Source organism: Leucopleurus acutus (assembly GCF_964270905.1).
Source record: "Leucopleurus acutus genome assembly, chromosome: 5".
Taxonomy (NCBI): domain Eukaryota; kingdom Metazoa; phylum Chordata; class Mammalia; order Artiodactyla; family Delphinidae; genus Leucopleurus; species Leucopleurus acutus.
In genome coordinates this window covers 5,899,864-5,925,889 of record NC_139147.1, presented here as the reverse complement: position 1 = coordinate 5,925,889, position 26,026 = coordinate 5,899,864, and the positions used below count along the sequence as shown (strand labels likewise).

The following is a 26,026-nucleotide window of genomic DNA, read 5'->3' as shown; positions in this document are numbered from 1 at the left end:
TTGATTCTGATGCACACTCCTGTTTAACAACCTCTAAGTTAAGGACTCATTTAGCAAATATTCATAGATATGCCTCGCCAAAGTGAAGGTGATATCATATTTGCTTTAGTTAAAGAACTCACACATTACAGAGAAACAATGAGCTCACTTTGTTTCTCTCCCCATCCTTGTTTCCCTCGCTCCTTAGGGGCCACTAACATCATGGGTATTTTAAGACTATATCTAAAACTATGTATTCATCTCCACAAGCAGTACATGTGTTGTTTTGTATTTTTAATGCTTAATTGGTATCATATTTTTTTGGAATTTTCTGCAAATTGCTTTTTTCATTACGTTTTGAGACACAGCCACCCTAATATATGTAATTCTATCTCACCCTCTGCTCTGTGTCACCTTGTCCCATTAAAAATATGACCTAATCTCAGATTTTAGATCTCACCCTGGTTTGTGTTTAGGTTTTGTCCTATTGCATGAAATTCTTTTTGGCTAAGTAGAAGAAAGGGGTGGCCATGGAATTATAGAGCTCAGCCTAGAGGGACTTAACATCCAGTTCAGAGCCTTCTCTTTACAAAGGAGGAACTCGAAGCCCAAGAAGTTTAGGTGATTTGCACAAAGATACTCCACTAATTAGCAGCACAGTCCATGCTAGAACCTTTGGTGCTGTCAGCATTGCTCGGGTTTATAGGTGTGGGTGTGTACTTGGGGCAAAGTCCTTCAAGTGTCCTTTAGGAAGACAGACACTTGACGATTTATGGAAGCGATATTATTTGTCACAGTATCGTTTTGTAGCAAACAATATGGTGGAGAAGTGTCAGCAAGGAAATCAATCTTGTTCAAGCTAAAAATAGATACTCTTGACTATTATGGAGAAAATGTATGCTTATAAAATGATATTAAGCATTACAAGCAGCATTATTGCTTGTAGAACAGTTTTCTTAGGCAGGCTGTACCAGGCCAAGTACCAGGCCAAGAGAGCTTTGTAAGTGAGCATTGCCTCCATAAAATCAACCTCAGTTCTTCACAGGCATCTGGTCATATCTGCTTCAATGAGCATCATTATTTTATTTTAGTTTTCTTATTGAAGTATAGCTGATTTACAGTGTGGTGGCAATCTCTGCTGTACAGCAAAGTGACTCAGCTATACACATATAGACATTCTTTTTTAATATTCTTTTCCATTACGGTTTATCCCCAGATATTGGATATAGTTCCCTGCGCTATCCATTCTAAATGTAATAGTTTGCATCTGCTAATCCGAAACTCTCAGGGAAAGAAAAGACAGAAGAGCAAAGAACATAAAATTGTGAAAGGATAGACTCTTCATTAAATGTTATTGGGACGATTGGACAGTAAGATGTAAAAAAATTGAAATCAGACAACCATCTCACACCATACACCAAAGTTAACTTAAAATGGATTAGAGACTTGAATGTAAGACCTGAAACCGTGAAACTTCTAGAAGAAAACGTAGGTAGTACACTGTTTGACATTGGTCTAGCAGTATTTTTTTGGATCTTTCTCCTCAGGCAAGGGGAACAAAAGCAAAAATAAAAAAACTGAATGACATCAAACTAAAAAGCTTTTGCACAGCAAAGGAAGAGATCAACAAAACAAAAAGTCTACTTCTTCTCCCACCTACTGAGTGGGAGAAGATATTTGCAAACAGTATATGTGACAAGGGATTAATATCCAAAATATACAAAGAACTCATATAATTTGACATCAGAGAAACAATAAACCCAGTTAAAAATGGGCAGAGAACCTGAATAGACATTTTTCCAAAGAAGACATACAGATGGCCAACAGTTGCGTGAAAAGATGTTCAGCATCACTAATCATCAGGGAAATGGGAATCAAAACCACAAAGAGATATCACTTCACACCTGTCGGTAGGGCTGTCAACAAAAAGACAAGTGAAAAGTGTTGAGGAGGATTTGGAGAAAAGGGAACCCTTATACACTGTTGGTGGGAATGTAAGTTGGTGAAGCCACTATGGAAGACAGTATGGCGATTCCTCAAAAAGGAATTCAAATTCTAAAAGATATATGCACCTTGATGTTTATTGTGGCATTATTTACAATAGCTGAGATATGGAAGCAACCTAGGTGCCCATCAATAGATGAATGGATAAAGAAGATGTGATACACACACACACACACACACACACACACACGCACTCACACACTGGAATACTATTCAGCCATAAAAAGATGAAATCTTGCCATTTGTGACAACGTGGATGGACCTTGAAGGTATTATGAGAAGTGAAATAAATTAGATGGAAAAAGACAAATACTGTATGATTTCACTCAATATGTGCAACATAAAAATCTAATGAACAAACAAACAAACAAACAAAATAAATGAACAAACAGAACCAAACACATAGTTACAGAGAACAGAGTAGTGGTCACCAGAGGGGATGGGTGAGGGAGAGGGCGATACGGGTAAAGGTGATCAACTGTATAGTGATGGATGGAAACTAACTTTTTGGTGGTGAGCACGTTGTAGGATATACAGAAGTAGAAATGTAATGTATACACGAAACTTATACAGTGTTATAAATCAATGTTACCTCAAAAAGTACTTAGTGATAGGTTAAAAAATTATAGGTTGTGGGCTTCCCTGGTGGCGCAGTGGTTGAGAGTCCGCCTGCCAATGCAGGGGACACGGGTTCGTGCCCCGGTCCGGGAAGATCCCACATGCTGCGGAGCGGCTGGACCCATGAGCCATGGCCGCTGAGCCTGAGCTCCGCAACGGGAAAGGCCACAACAGTGAGAGGCCCGCTTACTGCAAAAAAAAAAAAAAAAAAAAAAAAATTATAGGCTGTTTCTGTGGCATGCAAAATGAAGTAATAAAGTCACTCCAAAAAAGTTTTAGGCAAAATATAAATGTAGTCACTAAGTCTATTTTCAAAGACAACAGCAATCATTCGATCTTATTTATAAAAATGGATGAATAGAGGAAAAATCTTGATACAACAAAATTATCCAGAGAACTATACTGTGAATATACCAAGCATACGTACCATGCAATATGCTATGAATGACAAGCATATTCTTACCATATATGGTAGGAATATATCAAGAATATCAAGTCATGAGATTCAGTCGGTCTGGAGTAGATCCTGAACAACTATATATTAGTAAAACTACATGAGTATATTGTTGTGGTTTATCTTATGACAGGGCCGAAAGTAAGCTCATCACACGAGATGAATTGTGCCGAAGCACAGCAGTAGAGGGCTGCCGCTCGCTCGGGCAGAACAGCGCCGTCTGTCCTGCTGTGGTAGCTTTTATTAAAGCATTATCTAGGTCTTAACATTTCAGAAGTGCCAAAGCAGCGACCTATGTTTTTATTAATTATACAAGCAATAATTGGCTTTCGTGAGCACCTGCCGTGCTTCGTCCTTGAGCGCAAAAGCAGCGCAAAGTTCCCACCATTATTCTGATTATACTGAAGTAGCACAAGGGCATTTCCTTGCGTTCCCACCACTCTGATTGTACTGAGGACATCTCATGGATCAGTGCCCAAAGCACTCAATGCTTCTTCGCAGGCCCCCGGTTTGCCGGGGGGGGGGGGGGGAGGGGGGCGCTCAAAGCAATCAGGACTGTTTGCAGTTCTGGCTTATTCGCCAGCCCCCAGTTTGCTGGGGCGGGAGGGCTCATGGGTCACGTCTCCTTTCCACGTCCTCAGTTATTCCACTACAGTATATGATGGGAATCTCTAATTGAAAATTACTACCCTGGATCATGCTAGATTGCAATTAAAGAAGTAAAAGATGATCGAGTTAACATTTAAAGCAAATAACTAAAGTTAGGATTGATAACCTATACCATCATTGTCAAATATCATGCAAGGAACCACTAGGACCAACGTCTTCTATATGTTATTTTAGTCAGGGGAGTATTAGTAAGACACCAATGGAAAATATCCAGTTATATATATGTATATATGTAAATAGATTTTCCCGTAACTGGTAGAGGTACGTACAGTCATCACAATGACAAAGCAGCACGTTTACAGAATGCTGTCAGGGTGTGACTATTCAGTGTCAGAATCTGAACATCCCAGTGGGGACCGTCGTCACAGCAGCCACCCCAGGATGTTCTGACATTTCCCACAGTGACACTGACATTGCTCAAGAGGGTTCCAATTGTCTGATGGGGTCATGGTCGCATCCTCTAGCAGAAGATGGATTCTCTCTTAGGATGCATCCAAGTCTGGTGAAGAAGATGCAGATACTATGTCTGGATAATGTAATTTGGGGCCCCAAATGACGTGTGATTAAAAGTTTTGATCCTCATTTTCTGGTGTGACTAGTGAGCTTCCGTTGAAAGCAATTTTGAGTCACGGCAAAAATATTTCAATAAGTGCAGGGTTTCCCAGTAACCTGAAGGAGGAAAACCAGACTGAACAGAGGATCCAGGTGCCTTCAAAGGAAGGAGAGTGAAAGGAAGAAGGAGAGGGAGACAGAAACATTTGATGAGGACTGTACAAGACATGAATTTGGAGCAGAAACAGACATTCTGAAATTTCCTAATTTAAAACTGCAAGATGAGTGGTGGAGTGGATGCCATTGAGACCCACGTGTGGTTCAAGTTCAACAGGAGGAAATACCTCCAACACAAAATAAAATGCAAAGAAATAGAAATCGTTTGGGAAAGCCAGAGCCTGGAAGTCAGCCACAGGAGACCTAGGACATGAACAAGAGTAGTTCCAGAAAGAGCGAAGATTATCATACTAGGTGAAGTTAAGTAAGACAGAGAAAGATAAATGTCGTATGCTATTGCTTATATGTGGAATCTAAAAAAAATGATACAACTGAACTTATTTACAAAATAGAAAGAAACTCACAGACTTAGAGAATGAACTTATGGTTACTAGGGAGAATTGTCGGGGGGAGGGATAGATTGGGAGTTTGGGATTGACATGTACACACTACTGTATTTAAAATGGATAACCGTCCATCAACAGAGGAATGGAATGGATAAAGAAGATGTGGTACATATATACAATGGAATATTACTCAGCCATAAAAAGGAATGAAATTGTGCCATTTGCAGAGACATGGATGGACTTAGAGACTGTCATACAGAGGGAAGTAAGTCAGGAAGAGAAAAACAAATATCGTGTATTAACACATATATGTGGAATTTAGAAAAATGGTACAGATGAACCTATTTGCAAAGCAGAAATAGAGACACAGATGTAGAGAACTAACGTATGGACACCAAGTGGGGGAGGTGGGATGGATTGGGAGATTGGGATTGACGTATGTACACTCCTATGTATGAAGTAGAGGGCTGGTGAGGGCCTACTGAATAGCACAGGGGCAAAAAAGGAAGGTACAATCTGTTTGCCGGAAATATATTAAAATGTAATATATGTGTTAAAATGCGTTCCAGTATACATTAGGTGCAGACAAATACTGTTGGATTCCACTTATACGAGGTACCTAGAATAGTCAAATTCATAGTCAGGAAGTACATCGGTAGATGCCAGGGGCCAGGGGGTGGGGAGGGTGGGGAGAGGGAATGGGAATTAGTGTTTAATGGGGACAGAGTTTCAGTTTAGGAAGGTGAAAAATTTGGGAGATGGTTGATGGTGAGAGTTGCACAACAATGTGAATGTACTTAGTGCCACTGAAATGTACAGTTAAATATGGTTAAAATAGTATGTTTTAGATTATGTGAGTTTTAGCACAGTAAAAAAAAATTAAAAAAAAAATAAAATGGATAACCAACAAGGACCTACTGCAAAAATAAATAAATAAAAAGCGTGAGGAGAAAAAAAAAGCGTGACGAGCAGGAGAAGAGAACTCATGACTAAGAGAGAGCAGAGGACCCTCCACTTGAAGGTGATGCTGCAGCCTCCCCTCCAGCCCCTCGTCTCCTGACTGGGCAGGAAAACCAGAGGGTGCTGTCTGAGGACCAGAAACTAGGCAAGAGTCCCTGCAAGATGGAAAGCAGAAAGGGCTGCTTTGAAGGAGGAACCGAGCCCTGGTGTTGGCCAACGTGGGCTCAGCTCTCAGGGCCCTGCAGGCCCAGATGGGGCATTCGCACTGCAGGAGGGGCCCTGGGCAGTGATTTGGAGCAACCTGGCAGCTGAACCCCTCTCACCCCACCTCCATCCTGCCCTCAGTCCCGGCGGTGGCCCACAGAGGGGTCTTCCCTGGGAGAAGCGGTGAGTGTGAGCTGGGTTGGGGGCGGGGCAGGCCCCCGAGAAACCTGGAGCAGGCAGACCCTGGCAGTCGGCCTCAGCCCTAGATGCACAGCAGAAGCACCAGGGGAGCTGTTAGTACCAGGAGATGCCAGGGCCGTAGCCAAGATGGGCTGAATGGAAATCTCTGGGCGAGGAGGCCCCAGGGGACTTTAATGTGCTCCCAAAGCTGAGAACCACTTCTGTAAAGGAAAACCTTGTCAAAATAGTGACGTCAGGAATTTTAAACAACCTCAGAAATAGCCAGGAGTTGTGGAAGGCCATATGGGAACAATGACATATGTGAGAATATCCATTCTGGTTTGGGGATATGGAGAAAAGCAGGGAAATACCAATGTTCTGAAGGTCTGGGCTCAGTGGGGGGCAGGGGAGGTAAATCCTTTTGTTGGGGATCGTTCATATTATGTAACTGTGATTTATTAAGAGAGCACTGTGAGTTTTATGAACAGAAAGGTAAGCAATAGTGAAAGAGAAAAGCATTTCAGAACATCTAGATTAGCAGAATGGGGGCAGAGCTGAGGAAAACAGAATGGAGACAAACTTAAGTCAGCAAAATGAAGGGAAGGAAAAACATGAGAGAAGACAGACGAGCTCTAATGAATTAATATGGTAGAAAGAATCAAACCAACTCTAAAAAATTTGGAGAGGCTGAAATTTCCCAGACTGGATTCTTGAATAGTTGCTGTACAGTTGATGAGAAAGGGGTGTTGGATCTCCAGTTATGTGAATTGTCTGTTCTTCCCTTTAATCTGGCTAATTTATGCTTCATACGTTTTAAAAGCACAATCATATTTATGATTATGACTTTCTAATGAATTGACCCTTTTATTATTATCAAATATCTTTTTAAAATCCCTGGTAATACTCTTTGTCTTTTTATCTGTATATAATGATTAAAAAAAAAAGCTGTTTTAAAAAGATGTTCCAGCCTTCTTATGCTTACTGTTTGCATGGTATATCTTTTTCCATCCATTTACTTTCAACTTACCCATGTAGACAACATAGAATTGGATCTTGTGCATTTTTTTATTCATTCTGACAATCTCTGTTGTCAACTGGACCATTTAGTTTATTAATATTTAAGTAATCGTTGAATTAATTGTGTTTAGATTTATCATTTTATTACTTGTTTTTTATTTGTCCCCTCTCCTTTTATTCCTCTATTCTATGTGCTTTTGCTTCGTTTTGGGTTATTTGGATGTACTTTAGAATTCCCTTTTAATTTATTTTTTGGCTTTTTAGCGATACTTCTTCCATTTTTTTTTGTAATCCAAAATTATTTTTGGTTGCTCTAGTGATTGTAGTGTACATTCTTAACATTTCATGGTCTATAGTTAATCTTATAACACTTTATAATATGAACAAACATTGCAATCATATATATCCATTTACCATCCCCCATCCTTTATGCTGTATGTATCATGTATATTACATTTTTGTATATCATCACCTCAACTATACAGTATTATAATTTTTGCATTGAACAATCCTATGTATTTTTTTTTTAAAAGAGTAAATCTAACCTTTTACATTTACTTAGACAATTTTTTGACACTTTAAATATGTTGTTTCTTTCTGTCTTCTGGTCTTCATTGTTTCTAATGAGACATGAAGATTACTTGAATCCTTGTTCCCTGTATGTAATATGTCATTTTTCTGTGGTAGCTTTCAAGATTTTCTCTTCATCTTTGGTTTTCAGCTATTTGATTATGGTGTACCTGGGCATAGTTTTCTTTCTGTTTATCCTTATGGGGATTTGCTGAGATTCTGGAATCTGTAAATATGTATGTCTTCTACCACATTTAGGAAGTTTTCAGCCATTATATTTTCAGATATTATTTCTGTCCCATTTTTTTCATCTCCCCTTCTGACACTCTAATTACATATGATAAGTCTTTCGTCATTATCCCATATTTCCCTGAAGCTTTTTTTATTTTTTAAAAATCTTGTTTCTCTCTGGTCTTCAAATTGGATAATTTCTGTTGACCTACCTTTAAGTTCACTTATTTTTTCTTCTGTCATCTTCATTCTGCATCCAGTCCAGTGAGTTTTAAATTTCAGATATTGTATTTTTTCTGTTATAGAATGTCCCACTTGTTTGATTTTTATAGTTTTTATTTCTCTGCTGAGATTTCTAATTGTTTCAGCATCGTATACATATTTTCCTTTACATCTTTGAGCACAGTTATAATAGCTGCTTTAAAGTTTTGTCTGCTAATTCCAACATCTGGCTTCTTTCTGGATTGGTCTCTATTTATTGTTTTTTCTTTTGAGGATGGGTCACATTTTCCTGTTCTTTATACTTCAAGTGTTTTGGATACTTGGAGATAGTGAAGGTTGTGTTGTGCAGACTGTATTTTGTTACATTCCTCTGAAAAATGTTGATTTTTTGTTTGTTTGTTTCAGTAGGCATTTACTTTGTCGTACTCAAACTGCAAACTCTATGTTTCTAGTAGCAGCTTAAATCTGAGTTGAGCTCTTTTTGCTTTAGCTGAAACCAGTCCCATACACACATTGTTCTGGGCTCAGCTGGAGATTTTGACAGAGTTTATAAACAGAATTTGAGGCTCCCTCCATCTGCCTCTCACCTGTCCAGGATTCTGTCCTCATTTTCTAGGGGCTGTGGGTGCCCCGAATTCTGTTTTTTTGGATTTTTCAGGCAAAAAACCTGTGGGTTTACTGTTGTGGTTTTATGTCTCTCACAAGATTTGCTTTTTCTCAGGCTTAAGCTCTGAGAACAGCAACTCACCCAGTGCAATTCTCACTTTTTTTTAAACCATTTTTCAAAAACCTTACTGTTCAGTAGTGTTAAGTATATTTACATTGTTGTGCAAAAGATCTCCAGAACTTTTTCATTTTGTAAAACTGAAACTCTATACTCGTACAACTCCTCATTTCTCCCTATTCCCAGTCCCTGGTAACCACTATTTTACTTTCTGTTTCTATGAATTTTTCGATTTTCGATTCCTCATATAAGTGAAATCAAACAGTATTGTATTTTTGTGACTGGCTTCTTTCACTTAGCATAATGTACTCAGGGTTCATCTATGTTGTAGCATGTGTCAGGATTTCCTTTCCTTTTTTAAGGCTGAATAGTATTCCATTGTATGTATGCTCATCCATTCATCCACTGATGATATTTGAATTGTTTCCACCTCTTGGCTGTTGTGAATAATGCAGCTGTGAACCTGAGTGTGCAAGTCATTCTCATCTTTTAAGTCAACTTCCTCTTGAATCTTCTTACTTTGGTTCATTTTCCTCTCGTTTTTCCTTTACTTCTGTTTTAAAGAAAATTTATTTAAAAAATTCACCCAGAGTTTATAGTCATTATTTGTTTTTTTTTTTTTTTTTTTTGCAGTATGTGGGCCTCTCACTGTTGTGGCCTCTCCCGTTGCGGAGCACAGGCTCTGGACCCGCAGGCTCAGCGGCCATGGCTCACGGGCCCAGCCACTCCGCGACATGTGAGATCTTCCCGGACCGGGGCACGAACCCGTGTCCCCTGCATTGGCAGGCAGACTCTCAACCACTGTGCCACCAGGGAAGCCCTATAGTCATTATTTGTTAGAGAGTTTATAGGATATTACTTGCCTACACTGGAATTGGAGTTGTCAGTGGTATTAGATTTTAACATAGATTGAGACATATGTTATTTATAACAATAAAAGAGTAATTCAAAGAAAACTGGAAATGAAGGGCATAAACAAACAAAAAGAAAGCTGGAGTGACATTAATAATATTAGATATAGAGGAATTCAAGACCAAAAGCATTAACTAGGTAAAAGAGGTATTATGAGAAATTGTAAAAATCTATAAAGAAAATATAGTAGTCATGGATCTTTATGGATCATACTACATGGCAGTCAAATTCATAAATCAGAAACTCCTAGACATACAATGAAAACTTGTTAAAAACATACCTTTCAATAAATATATTGTACTTATTACATATCAGGCACAATTTACAGCAAAAAAAACAAATGTAATCAGCCAACTTTATTTTTAAAAGTTTAAAAATTTTTCTTCTAGCTTTATTGAGATATAACTGCAGCACTGTATATATACAACACTGCAGTTTAAGGTATACAGCATAATGATTTGACTTACATATATCATGAAATGAAGTTTAGTGACCATCCATCATCCTGTACAGACACAAAATGAAAGAATTAGAAAACAAATTTTTTTCCTTGTGTGAGAACTCTTAGGATTTGCTCTCTTGACAGCTTTCGTATATAACACAGAGCAGTGGTAATTATATTTATCATGTTGTACAGTACATCCCTGGTACTTATTTATCTTGTAACTGGAAATTTGTACCTTTTGTCTACCTCATCCAATTCCCCTCTCCCCACACGCTGCCTCTGGTAACCACAGACTTTTTTCTATGAGTTTGTTTGTTTTTGAAGTATAACTGACCGACAACACTATGTTAGTTCCCGGTATACAACATAATGATTTAATATTTCTGTACATTTCAAAATGGCCACCATAAGTCTAGTTACCATCTGTCACCATACAAAGATATTACAGAATTATTGACTGTATTCCCCATATTGTACATTTCATAACAGTGACATTTATTTTGTAACTGAAAGTTTGTATCTCTTAATCTCCCTCACCTATTTCTTTCCTCCCTCCATCTCCTTCCACTCTGGAACCACTCTGTATTTATGACTCTGTTTCTGTTTGATTATGTTTGTTCATTTGCTTTGTTTAGATTCCACATTTAAGTGAAATCGTACAGTATTTGTCTTTCTCTTTCTGACTTATTTCACTTAGCATAATACCCTCTAGGTCCATCCATGTTGTTGCAAATTCCATTCTTTTATAAGGCTGTGTAATATTCCATATATATATATGCCACATCTTCTTTATCCACTCGTCTATTGATGGGCACTGAGGTGGCTACCATACCTTGGCTATTGTAAATAATGTTGCGATGAACATTGGGGCATAGATTTTTTCAGATTAGTGTTTTCATTTTCTTCAGATAAATACCCAGGAGTGCAGTAGATGGATTGTGTGGCAGTTCTACCTTTCATTTTTTGAGGAATCTCCATAATGTCTCCTCTAGTAGTTGCACCAATCTACATTTTTATCAACAGTGCATGAGGATTCTCTTTTCTCCATATCCTCACCAATGCTTGTTATTTGTTGTCTTTTTGATAATAGCCATTCTGACATGTAAGAGGTGATATCTCATTGTGGTTTTGATTTTCATTTCCATGATGATTAGTGATGTTGAACATCTTTTTATGTGCCTGTTGCCCATCTGTATGTCTTCTTTGGAAAAATGTCTATTCAGGTCCTCTGCCCATTTAACATTTTTTTATGTTGAGTTATATGAGTTTTATTTTTTTTTTAACTTTTTAAAGAAATAAATTAATTTAATTTAATTTATTTTATTTTTGGCTGTGTTGGGTCTTCGTTGCTGCATGTGAGCTTTTCCCTGGTTGTGTCAAGCGGGGGCTACTCTTCATTGTGGTGTGTGGGCTTCAGTAGTTGTGGCATATGGGCTCAGTAGTTGTGACACACGGGCTTCATTGCTCTGCGGAATGTGGGATCTTCCCAGACCAGGGCTCGAACCCATGTCCCCTGCATTGGCAGGCGGATTCTTAACCACTGAGCCACCAGGGAAGCCCATGGGTTTTTTAAATTTTTATTTTTTGGCCGTGCCATGTGGGTTGTGGGATCTTATCAATAGTTCCCCGACCAGGGATCGACCCCATGCCCCCTGCAGTGGAAGAGTGGAGTCCTAACCACTGAATTCCCTATATGAGTTCTTTGTATATTTGGATATTAATCCCTTATCAGATGTAGTATTTGCAATATTTTCTTTAATTCGGTAGGCAGCCTTTTTGTTTTGTTGATAGTTTCCTTTGCTGTGCAAAAGTCTTTTAGTTTGATGTGGTTCAGTTTATTTATTTTACTTTTGTTTCCCTTGTCTGAGGAGACAGATCCAAAAAAATATTGCTAAGACTGATGTCAAAGAGCATACTGCTTATGATTTCTTCTAGAAGTTTTATGGTTTCAGGTCTTACATTTAAGTCTTTAATCTATTTTGAGTTTATTTATTTATTTTATTTATTTATTTATTTTTTGCGGTACGCTGGCCTCTCACTGTTGTAGAGCACAGGCTCCGGACGCGCAGGCTCAGCAGCCATGGCTCACGGGCCTAGCTGCTCCGCGGCATGTGGGATCTTCCTGGACCGGGGCACGAACCTGTGTCCCCTGCATTGGCAGGCGGACTCTCAACCACTGTGCCACCAGGGAAGCCCTGAGTTTATTTTTGTATATGGTATGAGAAAGTAGTCCAGTTTGATTCTTTTCCATGTAGCTTTCCAGTTTTCCCAACACCATTTATTGAAGACACTATTTTTTTCCTTATTGTGTATTCTTGCCTCCTTTGTCATAGGTTAAGTGACCCTAAATGTGTGGGTTTATTTTCAGTGTCCCTATTCTCTTCTATCAATCTGTATGTCTGTTTTTGTGCCAGTACCATACAGTTTTGATTTTGTAGCTTTGTAGTATAGTTTGAAACTAGGGAGCATAATACTTCCAGTTTTGTCTTTCCTTCTTAAGATTATTTTGGTTACTTGGGGTCTTCTGTGACAGCAAACAATTTAATAGATATGTATAGATATATGTATACACACAAGAATAAGAATATATTAGATAGATATTAATAGAATGTATTCTTCTCTTACACTTATTAAACAATTTTCAAATCTATTACATTCTTGGTCACAAAGGAAACTTTCATAAATTTCAAAAAGGGATGATTTTACAGGATACATTTTTATCCCAAGTATAGAATTACAATCTGGAAGAGAAATATCATAAAAACTTAAGAAATAAATATATGCCATTTCAAATAACTCCATATCCAAGGGAAAACAAAACTGATATTACAAGTCATCAAATAATAAGCAAAAGATATTATTTCATACACCCCAATATACAGCCAAATCTCTATACAGAGGAAAATTGTTAACTTTAAATATTCTTATAATTAAAGGAGAAAGGTAAAAACTTAGTAAAATAAATATTCAACTTATAAAATTAGGAAAATAGAAAAAAAAAGAGTAGGCAGTGAATCAATAAAAAGAAAAAACAAGTTTAATTTAATACAAAAGAGAAAGTATGTGTCTGTGTGCCTCTGTGTGTGCATATATGAATACAATTTATATATAATTTGAATATATACAACTTGAATACATTTATATGTAATTTGACTATATATAACTTGAACAGACATATGAAATAGATGAATCCCTGGCCAGTTGATATATTACTTAGAAAACTTTCAGTTATACCTAGATCAATTTCTGTTACGAATTCAGAAGGGAAGTCTAAATAATATATTAGCAAACTGTATCCAGCAATGAATTAAAGGTAATACACCAAATTAGAGCAGAATTTTTTCTATCAAAGTAGTTCATTACATGAACTTATTGATGGAGAAAAACTGTAAGATTGTGTCCATAAATACCAAGAAGATATTTGATATGATTCATCAGACATTCCTAGTTAAAATAAACATGGATTAAAATATAAGTAGAAGGAAACTGAGTAAATATTATAAAAACCAATTATCAAAAGAAAACTGTATCCTAATGAACCATGAAATACTGAAGCATTAAAATCAGAAGAAAGATAGGCATGCCTGTCATCACCATATTATTAAACATTGTTTTAGAAGCTGTAGTTATTACAAAAAAGTAAGAAAATGAAATATCTCATATATATGTAGCATATATGAAATATAAAAATTATCTTTATTTGTGTATGATGTAATTGTATGCCTAGAAATCTCAACAAACTCCAATAAAATCCATTAGAATTAGTATTATAGTTAATTAAGTTTCTGGATTAAAAAAATGCAAAAATTAGTAGCTTTTATTTATATCAACTATAATGGATAGGAAGTTAAAATATAAAAATCATATCTCACTCACAATGGTGATAAAAATCTCTAAAGTGTTTAGGAATAGATTTATCTGAAAGACACCAACAAATATTAAAGCAATGGAGAGACCTATGATGCCCTGAGTAGGATGACCTAACAATAAGAAGTGATAATTCCTAAATAAATACATTTAGTGCTATTTCAATGAAAAGCCTATTTAATATTTTATGACACTAGGAAAAATGATCTTAAAATGAATTGGAATAATACATGTCTGAGAAGAGCCAAGAAAATCTTGAAAAAGGAGATTTTGTGTAGCAAAGTCTTGCCTTTCTGAATATTGAAATTTATGTTAAAAACTACAGTGATAAAAGCTGTATATTGGCATGGGAACTGATAAATACATCCATGGATATGTTTATACATTTATATATAGACTAGTGCGTTAACAGATCCAAATGCATACATAGAACTTTATAAACGACAAAAATAACATCTCAATTCAAGGGAAAAATAATGGTACGGGCATAATTTGTCATCTATCTGAAAGAAAACAGAGCCCTACTTTATAGCATATACAAAATTAGATTCCAGGTGGATTATGTCTCTAGATGTTAATAATTAATACAAAATAATAGAAATACATTTCAGAGAATAAAACTTAGATAAATTTGTGTATATAAAGGGCGACAAAACAAAACAAAAAAAACCCAACAAAATTTGTAAAAAGTTATAGACTGGAGAAAAAACCTTGTAACCTGACAAAGGACTAATATTTCTATTGTATAAAGAACCTATAAAAATTGATAATAAAACACAAACAACTCGTAAAAATGGGCAAAACATATGAAGGCATTTATCTGAATAGCAAATGTAAGTGGCTAAAACTCATGAAAAATATGCCTTTCCTTTCCAGTAATGAGGAAAATGTAAATTAAAACAAAAATGAGGGCTTCCCTGGTGGCGCAGTGGTTGAGAGTCCACCTGCCGATGCAGGGGACATGGGTTCGTGACCTGGTCCGGGAAGATCCCACATGCCGCGGAGCGGCTGGGCCTGTGAGCCATGGCCGCTGAGCCTGCGCGTCAGGAGCCTGTGCTCCGCAACGGGAGAGGCCACAACAGTGAGAGGCCCGTGTACCGCAAACAAAACAAAACAAACAAAAATGAAATTCCATTTTCTCCCAACAGGTTGGCAAAGATTAAAAAGTGCAATCATCTTCATTGCTCATGGAGATAAAGGAAAAGGGGCCAGGCACATATTACGATGGGAATGTAAATTGCTACAATTTCTTTTTTTTAGGAAGAAATTAATCCTCCCCACCATTTTATTCATTTTAATGTAGCATTGTTTGTACAGGCACAAACGTGTGAACTTTCTGAAAAACCATAAACTGGGAAATATTTGAATAAGTTGTTATATATTTAATATTAAGCAGATGTTAATAACAGTGAGTTACAACCATATGAATTAATCTGGACAAAGGTACATGATGTACTAAGCTAAAACATCAAATTGTGCATAGTATGTTCCCATATCTGTTTAAAAAACCACAAAAATGAAACAAAAATAGCCTCTATGTATGTATTAAGGTAGAGGTAGGTACATATAAAATTTTTAATATTGAGTATCATAGAAGCTTGGAACTGGAAATTGTGTATATGGCTTAATTTTTTCCTGTGAGCTTGAAGTGCCTTTGTAATAAAAATCACCGAATCCTACCCCCACCCCATTTTTACTGATATAATTGAAATATAACATTGTATGAGTTTAAGGGGTACAACGTAATGATTTAATATATGTAGGTGGTGTGAAATGATCTTCACAGTAAGTTAACATCCCTCACCTCACATAGTTACAATTTTTTTCCTTCTGATGAGAAAAATAACCTAATATTTTAAGAGACTGGGAACCACTGGTTAAGTCAAGAGAACATAAAGTAGGAGGTGTATTCTAGCCCCGCCCCTAACTTGCAACGTGACATATTTTGCCTTTATTTTCTTGCCTCTAAGGTGTGAGTGGTGGTGACTGACCTATGGAATTAGGTTACAGTGTCGTAGTGAAGATAAAATGAAGACAAATATAATTTGGATAGTTAAATGGTATCGAAATGCAAGCTATTTCTCCTCAAGAAAATTCTCAGACATTCTCAATTTCTATGATGCAGGTGACAAAATCGCCCAAGGAAGCATCTTCCCTTCCCAATGGTGATGTGGCAGGAGAAGCACAGAGCAACACAGAGGTAAGAGCTGGTATCTTGAACCATCTCCTGGAGACCCGTTTACTCAGAATGTCTACTAGGTTCTAGTCTTTTCATATCTGTTTGTCTATCTGTCTACCTCATCTATCTATCTATCTATCATCTATCTTTCTTTTTTAATCTCTAAAATTATAAAGCTTCTTTCCACAAAAGCAATAGAAAATAAATATTCCCTAAATATGGAATCCTTTGGAGTTCTCTTCACAAGACTTAAATGGGTGAATTAACTCCTATTAGGGTCTTTATTACTCTACCATGCACATGAGTCGGGTCTATGGACTTACACCGACAGATCCAATCAGCAATGTCGAGGGTTGGTGATCCCATACTCTAGGGGTTAAGTGACTAATACACAGACGTCCACGTTTGCTTTGTTTATGTATTGTGTATCTAAATAAGGAAACCACAGCACGTGTGGTCTGGTGTCGCCTTAGAAGCTTATCCAAGGTTAGTGATACCATGGGTTTCCTTTATGACCAGGGAACAGAGAAGGCTGAAGAAAGTGGACAACACGAGGCACAAAAAGAAGGCAGTGAAGATGCGGGCGACCTCACTGGATCCCCAGAGAAGAATGTGAGTGTTTGCTGTTTTCACTGTAGTTTCACTGGATTCAGTTCTGTTCAACAAGCATTTATTTAGCTCTGCCAGGTGCCAGGACTCTTTCTGGGCACACGAGAGTGGGCGTGAAAGTAAGGAACTGAGGGTTTAGCCAGGAGGCAGCAGGTAATTTTCACTTAATGTGTTAACTGCTGTGTTCAAGGTGAGTAGAGGGCTGAAAGGAAGCCAGAGGAAGGACCCTGAACCCAGGCCTGGAGTGACAGGCTACGCAAGGCCTTAATGATTTGTCTTTGTGTTGTTACGGTTAGGTTGGGTTCATGTTCTTTCTAAAGCAAGGGACCTTATGCCTTGGTCATGTGTAGTGATGGACTCCTCTCACACTTGTCGACTTAAAAAAAATGTACAACGTGAACGTCGTGAGTTAAGTTTTGTTTGGGGCAGAATGAGGACTATAGCCCGGGAGATAGCACCTCAGAGAGCTCTGAGAAACTGCTCCTAAGGGGTAGCGGGAAACGTCAGTACATATGTGATTTTGATAAAAGGGAGTCCACGCAACCAAGAGCATATTTTTTGCAGAAGGTTCTGCTCGTCTCGTGAAGGTTACTGCTAGTCACGAGGAGCAGACGTCACCATGAAGGATTTTAGTGCTTTTCTAGATACGAGGAGATGCAAGAATTGGGCTCATAAAATCTTCTCCTGGAAGCATCTAACTATCTGAAGACCTGTTCTGCGAGTTTTTCCCAGAGCACAGAGTGCCTCGTTCCTGATCTCCACCCCGAACTCCTTTCAAGGGGTGTTGAAGGTCAGCAACTGCAACAGCTCATGATTTAATCCTTGTAGAGGCAGATGGCAAATGCCCATTTGTAGTTGGCATATTCCACCAAGAAGATTTGTGGGAAGCCATTGGGAGCTGAGGATAATAGGGTCCCCGGGGGAGGGAAACTGACACCAATTCAAAGCCAATCAGGGGACTCTCGGGGCCCCGCTGATGCAAGGCCCGTGAGCTAATTCTAAAGCGTTCCAATGCAGGGGCCGCAGGGTAAAGGGCCGAGGGGAGACTGTGGTTCTGGAAGCACCAAGCTAAGATAATGGTGGATCAGATGGGCTACTTATTCAAGGAATTCTGAAAATGTGGTTGGGAAGCCAGGCAAAGGGGAAACCCTGGAGCCACCGAGGGAGCCTGAATGGGCGGAGCCTCCTCTTGGGAGAATTTCAGTGGGCTTCTGCCTTGGGCCAATTGTAGCAAAGACTATTTACCAAACCCCGATGGTTTGCATTTGTACCTATTTATTGATTCCAGGAGAGATGTGGACAGCTTTTAAGATCACTGGATTCTTGTTCCCAGCAGATCGAATGTGACTAGGAAAGGGGCCAAGACTGACAGCCCCGTTGTGGAAAATGGGGGTGGCATCAGCTTGTCTTTATCATAAGGAATTTAAATTTGGGAGGAACCAAGGCAGTAAATTCCCTTATGTTTGAATACTGCTATTTCAAAATGTTGATGATTTAAGACCCTTTGACGTTTCTGTTTTGAAGAAAGATGAAATCTTCAGTCTTGATCTAGAAGTTAGATGGGCTTTCATAGCAGCCTGTATAATTCAGAAACAATTTAAGGTGAAACAGAGTGACAATTTAATTATCCTGTAATTTATAAACATCTTTAAAAACATTTTATAATTTGAACTTGCCATGGATTGCCTAATGCACTGGTACAACATTATTGATTTACATGTTGAAATTCAGTTTGCTCCTTTTAAGACAGAGAGACAAAGGTAAAAACATTACACCCCAATCCCTTTCTCCCACGAGACCAAGAGGAAGACAGCATTTTTAAAATCAGACCCTGACTTCTACAGCAGGGGCAGGGTTGGCTTCAGCGTCTCAGCCTCTGGGCTGGTTAGTTCAGTGAAGTAATGAGCCATCCAGCTTGGGGATTCTCTTTGCTAATATTTTTAAAAATTGTGAGCCCTTTACAAAGTAAATTATAGTCTTGTGAATCCTAATAGGAATTAAAAACATGGCTGTGTTATTTTTGCTTGGGCTGAGATGAAGAAATGACTACATAGAAGACATTTTTATTTTAGATGAATATAGTATTAACATTAATGATCAACTCTCTAATAATATTTATTCTACATAAAGAGAGATTTTGACTTTTTCCCGTTTGACAAGTGGTACGTGCTCTTTGACTTGCTGTAATTCAGTTAAGTAAGGAAAAAACTATGATTGGTCAGTGAACATTAAAAATGACATAACGTGATTAGCTTTGGGACTGAATATATAGGAAACTCGATTGACATTTAAGAAAGAGACAAAAACTATCTGATATTTGGGATGCTTGGATTCTGTGCTTCAAGAACCTTCTGTCTTTTTCTGGTTTGGGGGTTGTTTTTCAAGGTTAAGATGGGAAGGCCGTCTTGGCTATTTGACATCACATCTTTCCCGGCTGTTCACCCAGGCTTACATGGGCTTATTTGTGATGATCAGAAAGGCCAATTAGATCATGTGTTTTACCTCTTTAACATGATTTTTTATTTTATTATTTTTAAAATTTTATTGAAGTATAGTTGATTCACAATGTTGTGTTTAATTTCTGCCGTATAGCACAGTGATTCAGTTATACATATTATATATATATCCTTTTTCATATTCTTTTCCATTATGGTTTATCACAGGATATTGAACATAGTTTCCTATGCTGTATAGTAGGACCTTCTTGTTCATCCATTCTCTATATAATAGTTGGCATGTGCTAACCCCACATTCCCAATCCTTCCCTCCTCCACCACCCCTTCCCTTTGGCAACCACAAGTCTGTTCTCTATACTTGTGAGTCTGTTTTTGATTGTAGAGAAGTTCGTTTGTGTTGTATTTTAAATTCCACGTATAAGTGATATCATATGATATTTGTCTTTCTCTTTCTGACTTACTTCCCTTAGTATGATAGTCCCTAGGTCCATCCATGTTGCTGCAAATGGCATTATTTCATTCTTTTTTATGGCCGAGTAATATTCCATTGTATATATGTACCACATCGTCTTTATCCATTCATCTGCAGATGGACATTTAGGTTGTTTCCATGTGTTGGCTATTGTACTAGGTTGGCCAAAAGGTTCCTTTGGGTTTTTCCCTAAGATGTTATGGGAAAAAGCCGGACGAACTTTCTGGCCAGCCCAATAAATTGTTAAAGTGAATTTTTAAAGTACCAGTCACATCCAGTAGATTCTTCTCAGATAAATCCAAGGCTTTTAGATAAAATCTCTGGCTCTGTTGAAACCACCTTGGGGAAATCTCATGGATTTGTACCGTTTGCTCCTCCAGCCCATTGCATCTAAACAGCAGCTTCCTGTGCTTCCTTCTCTAACCAACATTCCGTGAGGGATATAAATAACATAATCTTTGCGGGTTCAGATTTGGTTCATAACACTTCTGGCCGTGGACCGTCAGCATCACTAATTTCTCTAGACACCATAATATCTGCTTTATGCCCCCACCTCCTGGCTGGCAGGAGATTCAATCTGGGTGAAGCGTTTCGGAGACTCACTCCTTCTTGGGGACTTAGAGTCATCATGGGGTCTTCAGTGGTGACTGGAGGGGAGAGGGCCCTGGTTCTTTGTGGTGGTGACTTTCTGACATGGGTTTCCTGCTGCCTATTGGCAGCTGTTGACGCTGGTTCCTCAGCTTGGTTCAGGCCCTCTGCCCTGGCTGGATGTGGCCATGCTTCTCACAGTGACCAGTCGTATGCTTCCTCGTACATCGTGCCCAGGTGCTACCCAGATGCCCCAGTGGTCGCTGGTTCAGCGTCTACATCAAGCAGGGCCTGGGTAGCACCTCCTGGAACACCCACCTCCTTCTGTCTTCAATCTGCTTCATCTCCTCAGCTGCAAGCCCTAAGCTCCAAGCTCATTTTTCCAGGGATTATCTAGCTTCCTCGCCTCTTTCAGCCCAGGATTTTGATAAGCAAGGCTTATAACTTCTTCCCTAGAGGCGGAGAACCAGAACAAGTATGTGGCTGTCTTCTTGGAGTGTGGGGAATGACAGTAACTCTATTCCCTCCCTCTAATTTTGGGTAGTAGGGAGAACAAAATGAGAATTCTTATTCTGGTATATACAGCCATACTATTCATGACAAGGAACACAAATGTATTTTAACCTCTTATTCTGAAATGATTACAGACTCACAGGGACATAGTACAGAGTCCTGTGTGCCCTTTGCCGGGCTTCCGCTAATGATGACATCTCAGATGGCTGCAGTAGGAGATGGAAACCAGGAGTATGACATTGGTGCATCTCTGTTAAGTAGACTTGCAGACCTTATTCAGGGTTGGCCATTTTTTTCAAACCTCTCATTTGTGTGTTAAAAGTCATTCCTCTGTGTGTTAAGAACCATTTTCAAGTGTGCAGTGGTAACAGCTCCCTCCAGCAGCTGGCAGTGTTAAAACGAGTGACAGACCAGCTAAGTGAGTGTCTGAGTTGTGTCCATCTGATCTCAACTATTGCACATGTTTACTCAGTACACACTTGCAAATGTTCAAAGGATGCCATTTTAATGGGGAAAATATTTACCGAAGAATATCACGTTGATTTGATAAAAAGAGATCAGGACAGAAACTGTTATCTCCTTTAGCGAGATGGACTTCCCCTGACCACCAGCCCAAGCCTCTGGGGTTCTTACACACAAGATGCCGAGGTGTATATTTCCTACTTGCTGACAGGTTGGGGCAGCGTTTGGGAGGCAAGATGGTGCACACTGAAAAGATCATTCATTCCTGCCTAAGAAGATGTCACCTGTAGCTTCCGTCCCCCTGTAGAGAGGGGACTTCATGGTCCCCTTCCCTGCTGACCCAGGGAGGGATGAGGGGATAAAGAGGAGAGGGGGACTTGTGAACAGTACCAGAGGAGTAAAGGAGGAAAGCAGGCCACCTCAGCTTCTGGGCACACTGAGAAGGGGACTACAGACTGGGGGTGTCATGAGAACATTATGAAACCCTGGAAATGGAGAAGACGCAGCTTGTTCATCTTGGTGTTTGGTTTCCATCGAGGTCAAAGTATTTTACATGGTATTCTCTGCTAACTCAATGGTCCTCTCCAAAATCTTCTAAGACCTTGGCTTGACTGACTACAGGATTATGGTCTATAAATCTTTCCCACTTTGCTTCCTCCAAAATCTATCTTGAGGATAGTTGCTCAACCAAGGGGTGGGCATTGGTTTAGGTCCTCCACAAGCTCGTGAGTCTAAGGCTGTGTCCCTGTACTGTCTGCAGATGGAGAGAACCCTGCTCTTGCCCCTGACCTTCAGCCGCTCTGAGGCTGGCTGCCCTCCTTAGGTCCCTCTGGACTGGCCCCCACCCTCCTTCCACACCAGCCACTTGTCCTAACCAGCCACTGCCTGACACTCACCGTGGCTGACACCTGTCCTTAGTCCTGGCCACGTGCCGCATCAGCAGCCTGCCTCCCTGGCCAGGTTCCCAACAGAAATAACTGTTGGTGAGGTTCTAAGACTTTGAAGGCTTCCTCTGATTAGCTTTATTAGAAGAACAACAAGGTAAAATGATTTTAAGTTGTAGCTTCGTCAAGTGAATGATTCATACCCTATCCTAAGATCCTGCAGAATCTCAACTTAATTGACCATGTGATTATAATTATCTTAAAAATAACCTTTTGCCAATACAATTATTTGCCAACCATAAAAATCAATTCAAGCGTTGTATATAGATGACTTTTAAGGATCTACCTAATTCTGACACTTTATAATTCTGTGAGCTAAGGATGGATGTTTAAGTTTATTTTATTAATATATCCCACCTCCTCCTAAGAAAGATTTGAGGCATGAGTGACATACATAAATACCTTCATTCAACATTTTATTGACAGACTGAATGCTGCCATATGCGAGGCAGTCCAGGGACTGAAAATGAGCTTCTATTCTGGTGGAGCTGGTGATGGTCATAGCCAAGGTTCTTCAAAGCTTACCTGACCTTTTGAGGCTAAGTATTGCTATAAATTCTCTGAGCAGTTACTTTCTCTCTTTAATGTCTCTTTCAAGAAATTAAGGTCAATTCAGATACTGATAAAGCCCTAGGTCCCTCGGTAATTGCTGCTAGCTAACCTGTAAAAGTTGAGATTAGCACTTATTCCTGTAAGAACCCCTACTGCTCTCTAGCCTAGCTCTAAGGATAATCCCATTTTTAATAGTGTGTTTTTTGTTAATTCATTTGTTTCAGCTGTACACAATTAATAAAAATAATGGGATTTAGAGAAGTGTAAAACTCTACATAGCTAACAATTCTGTGTTGCATATAGTGAATTTTAATTTGATCTCATGTGGATAAGAAGAAAATGAATGTTCTTTGAGATCTAAAGAGTTAATAGGAGACTTTATAGGTTCATTTATCTAGTCACTTAACACATTTATTGAGCTTATACCTTGGTTCCAGACAGTGGCTGGGTCCCGGAGATCCAAAAATGAATAAAGACACAAGTTGTGCCCCAAGGAGTACACAGGCTAGTTAGGGAGACAGATAAATAAATGATGATTATGGTAGCAAATAAGGGAGTCCCCTAACTCAGGCTTATGGGTCAGGAAAGTCTTCCTTGAAAAGATTGTTTTAAGCAGTGTCCTGGAAGGTGTCGCTGATGTGAGAAAGTTGTATGTGAGTGTTAGCTGAAATAAAGAATCATGAGGCTAGAGAGGTGAGCAGGGGCCAGATCATGGTGGCCTTTCAACCATTCTAAGGATTATGGATTTATCTTGAAAAGATGGAAAGTTTTCAAACACGAGGGCAGCATGGTAAGGTGGGTTGTCTTCTAGAGTGGTATCTCTGGCTACTGTGTGGAGAACAGGTTGGAGATAAGGAAGACTAGAGGTGATGTAACCCTGGTGAGAGAAGATGGCGGTCCTGGCAAAGGAAGGACAAGGCATGGGCAGAATGAGACAATATTAAAGAGGTGCAATCAACACATCGCCGAAAAACCAACACCCGGATTTTGCAACAAGTGAAGGACTCTCTTTTCCTGGACTTTATTTTAGCTTTAAAACTTGCTGTGTTGCCAGAATTGATTTGGAGATTCCCAGTGCTGGGGAACGTCTTGGGCTGACTCAGTCTTGGCTGGCTGGATCAGGTTTTCACATTTTGTATTTTCTTTGCCAGTCTCAGAAATCTGAGAGTATTGTTCTGGAACTGGCCAAAAACGTGAGGCTGGGCCAGAGAAGGTGGCAGTGTGGTAGCTCCTCCACCACTTGCCTTCCACGAGAATCTTGAGAGGCAGTGTGGTAGAGTAGGAAAGAGACTAAATTAGGAACCAGGAATCTTGAAGTGAGTCCTGATCATGTTACTTACTTGTGCTCTGATTCTGGGCAAATTACTTAACTCTATGGTCTCGGTCTCCTCATCTGTCCATAGAAGGGACTGGGTAAGAGGTTATAAGCAAATATGAGATTGCTTTCAACTCCCTCAGCCCAAAATTCCATGAGCTCAGGGATGGGTTCTTATTTCTTTGCAATTTTAGGAGATATCGCCTGGTTCTCCCACTTTGATCGGGGAAAATAGAAATTCCAGTGGGTTGGCAGAGTGGAGACCTGTTTGAGCCCAGGATGGCCTCACCCTTTCTTACTTTAAAGTTTCTTTCTTAACCAGAAATCCATGTTTAAATATTACATCGTTCAGAAATGTTATCATTTTGTTCTGATGGTGAAAAAGGTTTTGATCTGTTTTTATTAATTGGTTCAAAACTTAATTAAAGGCATGGTTATAAGGACATAAAAGCCAAAAAACCATAATTTTGTTCAAATTTTCTAATTGCTTACATATATGGTTTGAATTTTCCCTGATAGCTCTATAGGTCTGCAATATGCTTTGGATATAGATACAGGATCAAACATATAATTAAGCAGTATTACTAATTAGTTATATTTTCTCAGGAGTAAGAGTGATGAAAATATGTCTTTAATTTCATAATATTGAAATCTAATGCATGAACTACGTAGGCATTGCTCAGTTATCATATCTTTGCTATTGATATGTTTTCTCAATAAATAGATGTCTTTTGTTTTGATAAACATGCATTTTATTATAGTTTGCTTAATTTTCATTTATTTTTTAAATTAAAAAAATTTTTATGTGTTTTAATTTTTTTATTTTTATACAATTTTTAAAGGTTACTTTTCATTTACAGTATTACAAAATATTGGCTATACAGTGTGCTTAATTTTTAGATTCAACTTAAAAACTTATGCGAATTTATATTTTTCTTTCATTTCTGTTTGTGGACTTAAGGAAGAAGAGGGAGAGACAGCAACAGAAGAGGTACGGTAGCATATTTCACAGTCGTGTTGTGCTTAACAAAAGCATCTTTTAGGTGAGAGAGTTGCAGCTTTAGCTACATTCTCCTTGTTCTCCATGACACAGAGAAGCGGATGCAACGCACACTCCCAGAAAGTCCTCCTTTAGCCTGCCAAGAAGAGAAATAAAATAAGATGGAGATACATTTATCAAAGTGAAACAGGGTGTGGCTTTCTGAGCCTCCTGTGATGAAGGTGTCGTCAGTGAAGTCTGGCCAGGCTGGGCCAAGTCCTTCAGTGGAGAGCTCTTCTCCATTTTTTCTTCTCACCCCCTTGAGTAGCACACACTTTATGCAGCTTGCATGGTGCTTACTGGTGTTGTTTGATTGCCTCCTATTCACTTTGTTGGTGAGGGAGGGATTCTTTCCCTCTGGTTACAGGAATGGCACAACACCTGCCACTGGACAGGTGAGATGGGCAGTGCCTTAGTAGTCACATGTTCTCCAAGCCCAAGGGATGAGGCTATCCATGCATGCAGGGCCCCACTGGGGGGGGGGGGTCACGTGGGACCAGAGTGAACAATTGGGGGCAGTGGGAGGTAGGCTTTGTAGTATCAAGAGGGTGGGGTGTCCCCTGGTCCACGTGGAGGATGTGATTGGCCTGTTTGCATAGTTCTGGGGGATAACCAGATGCAGGCACTGTGTCTGGTCCCTTGATAAGGAGGGCTGCTCGGGTGGGAGGCCCAATCTGTGGGAGCAGAAGGGGAGGTGAACCAGTGGTCAGGCCATTTGAAGTCTTC

General features: G+C 39.1%; 1 protein-coding gene across 1 annotated transcript in view; it reads left to right on the top strand.

The window, feature by feature from the left end:
* Positions 1-26,026, top strand: part of LOC309962183 (SH3 domain-binding glutamic acid-rich protein-like) — a gene marked incomplete at its 5' end in the record, with an annotated part of 63,938 nt that overhangs the window by 26,172 nt on the left and 11,740 nt on the right. The window contains 3 exons of the mRNA XM_082839821.1: positions 16,297-16,371; positions 16,870-16,962; positions 25,223-25,252. Coding sequence (XP_082695947.1) covers positions 16,297-16,371; positions 16,870-16,962; positions 25,223-25,252 — 198 coding nt within the window. The remainder of the gene's footprint in view (positions 1-16,296; positions 16,372-16,869; positions 16,963-25,222; positions 25,253-26,026) is intronic.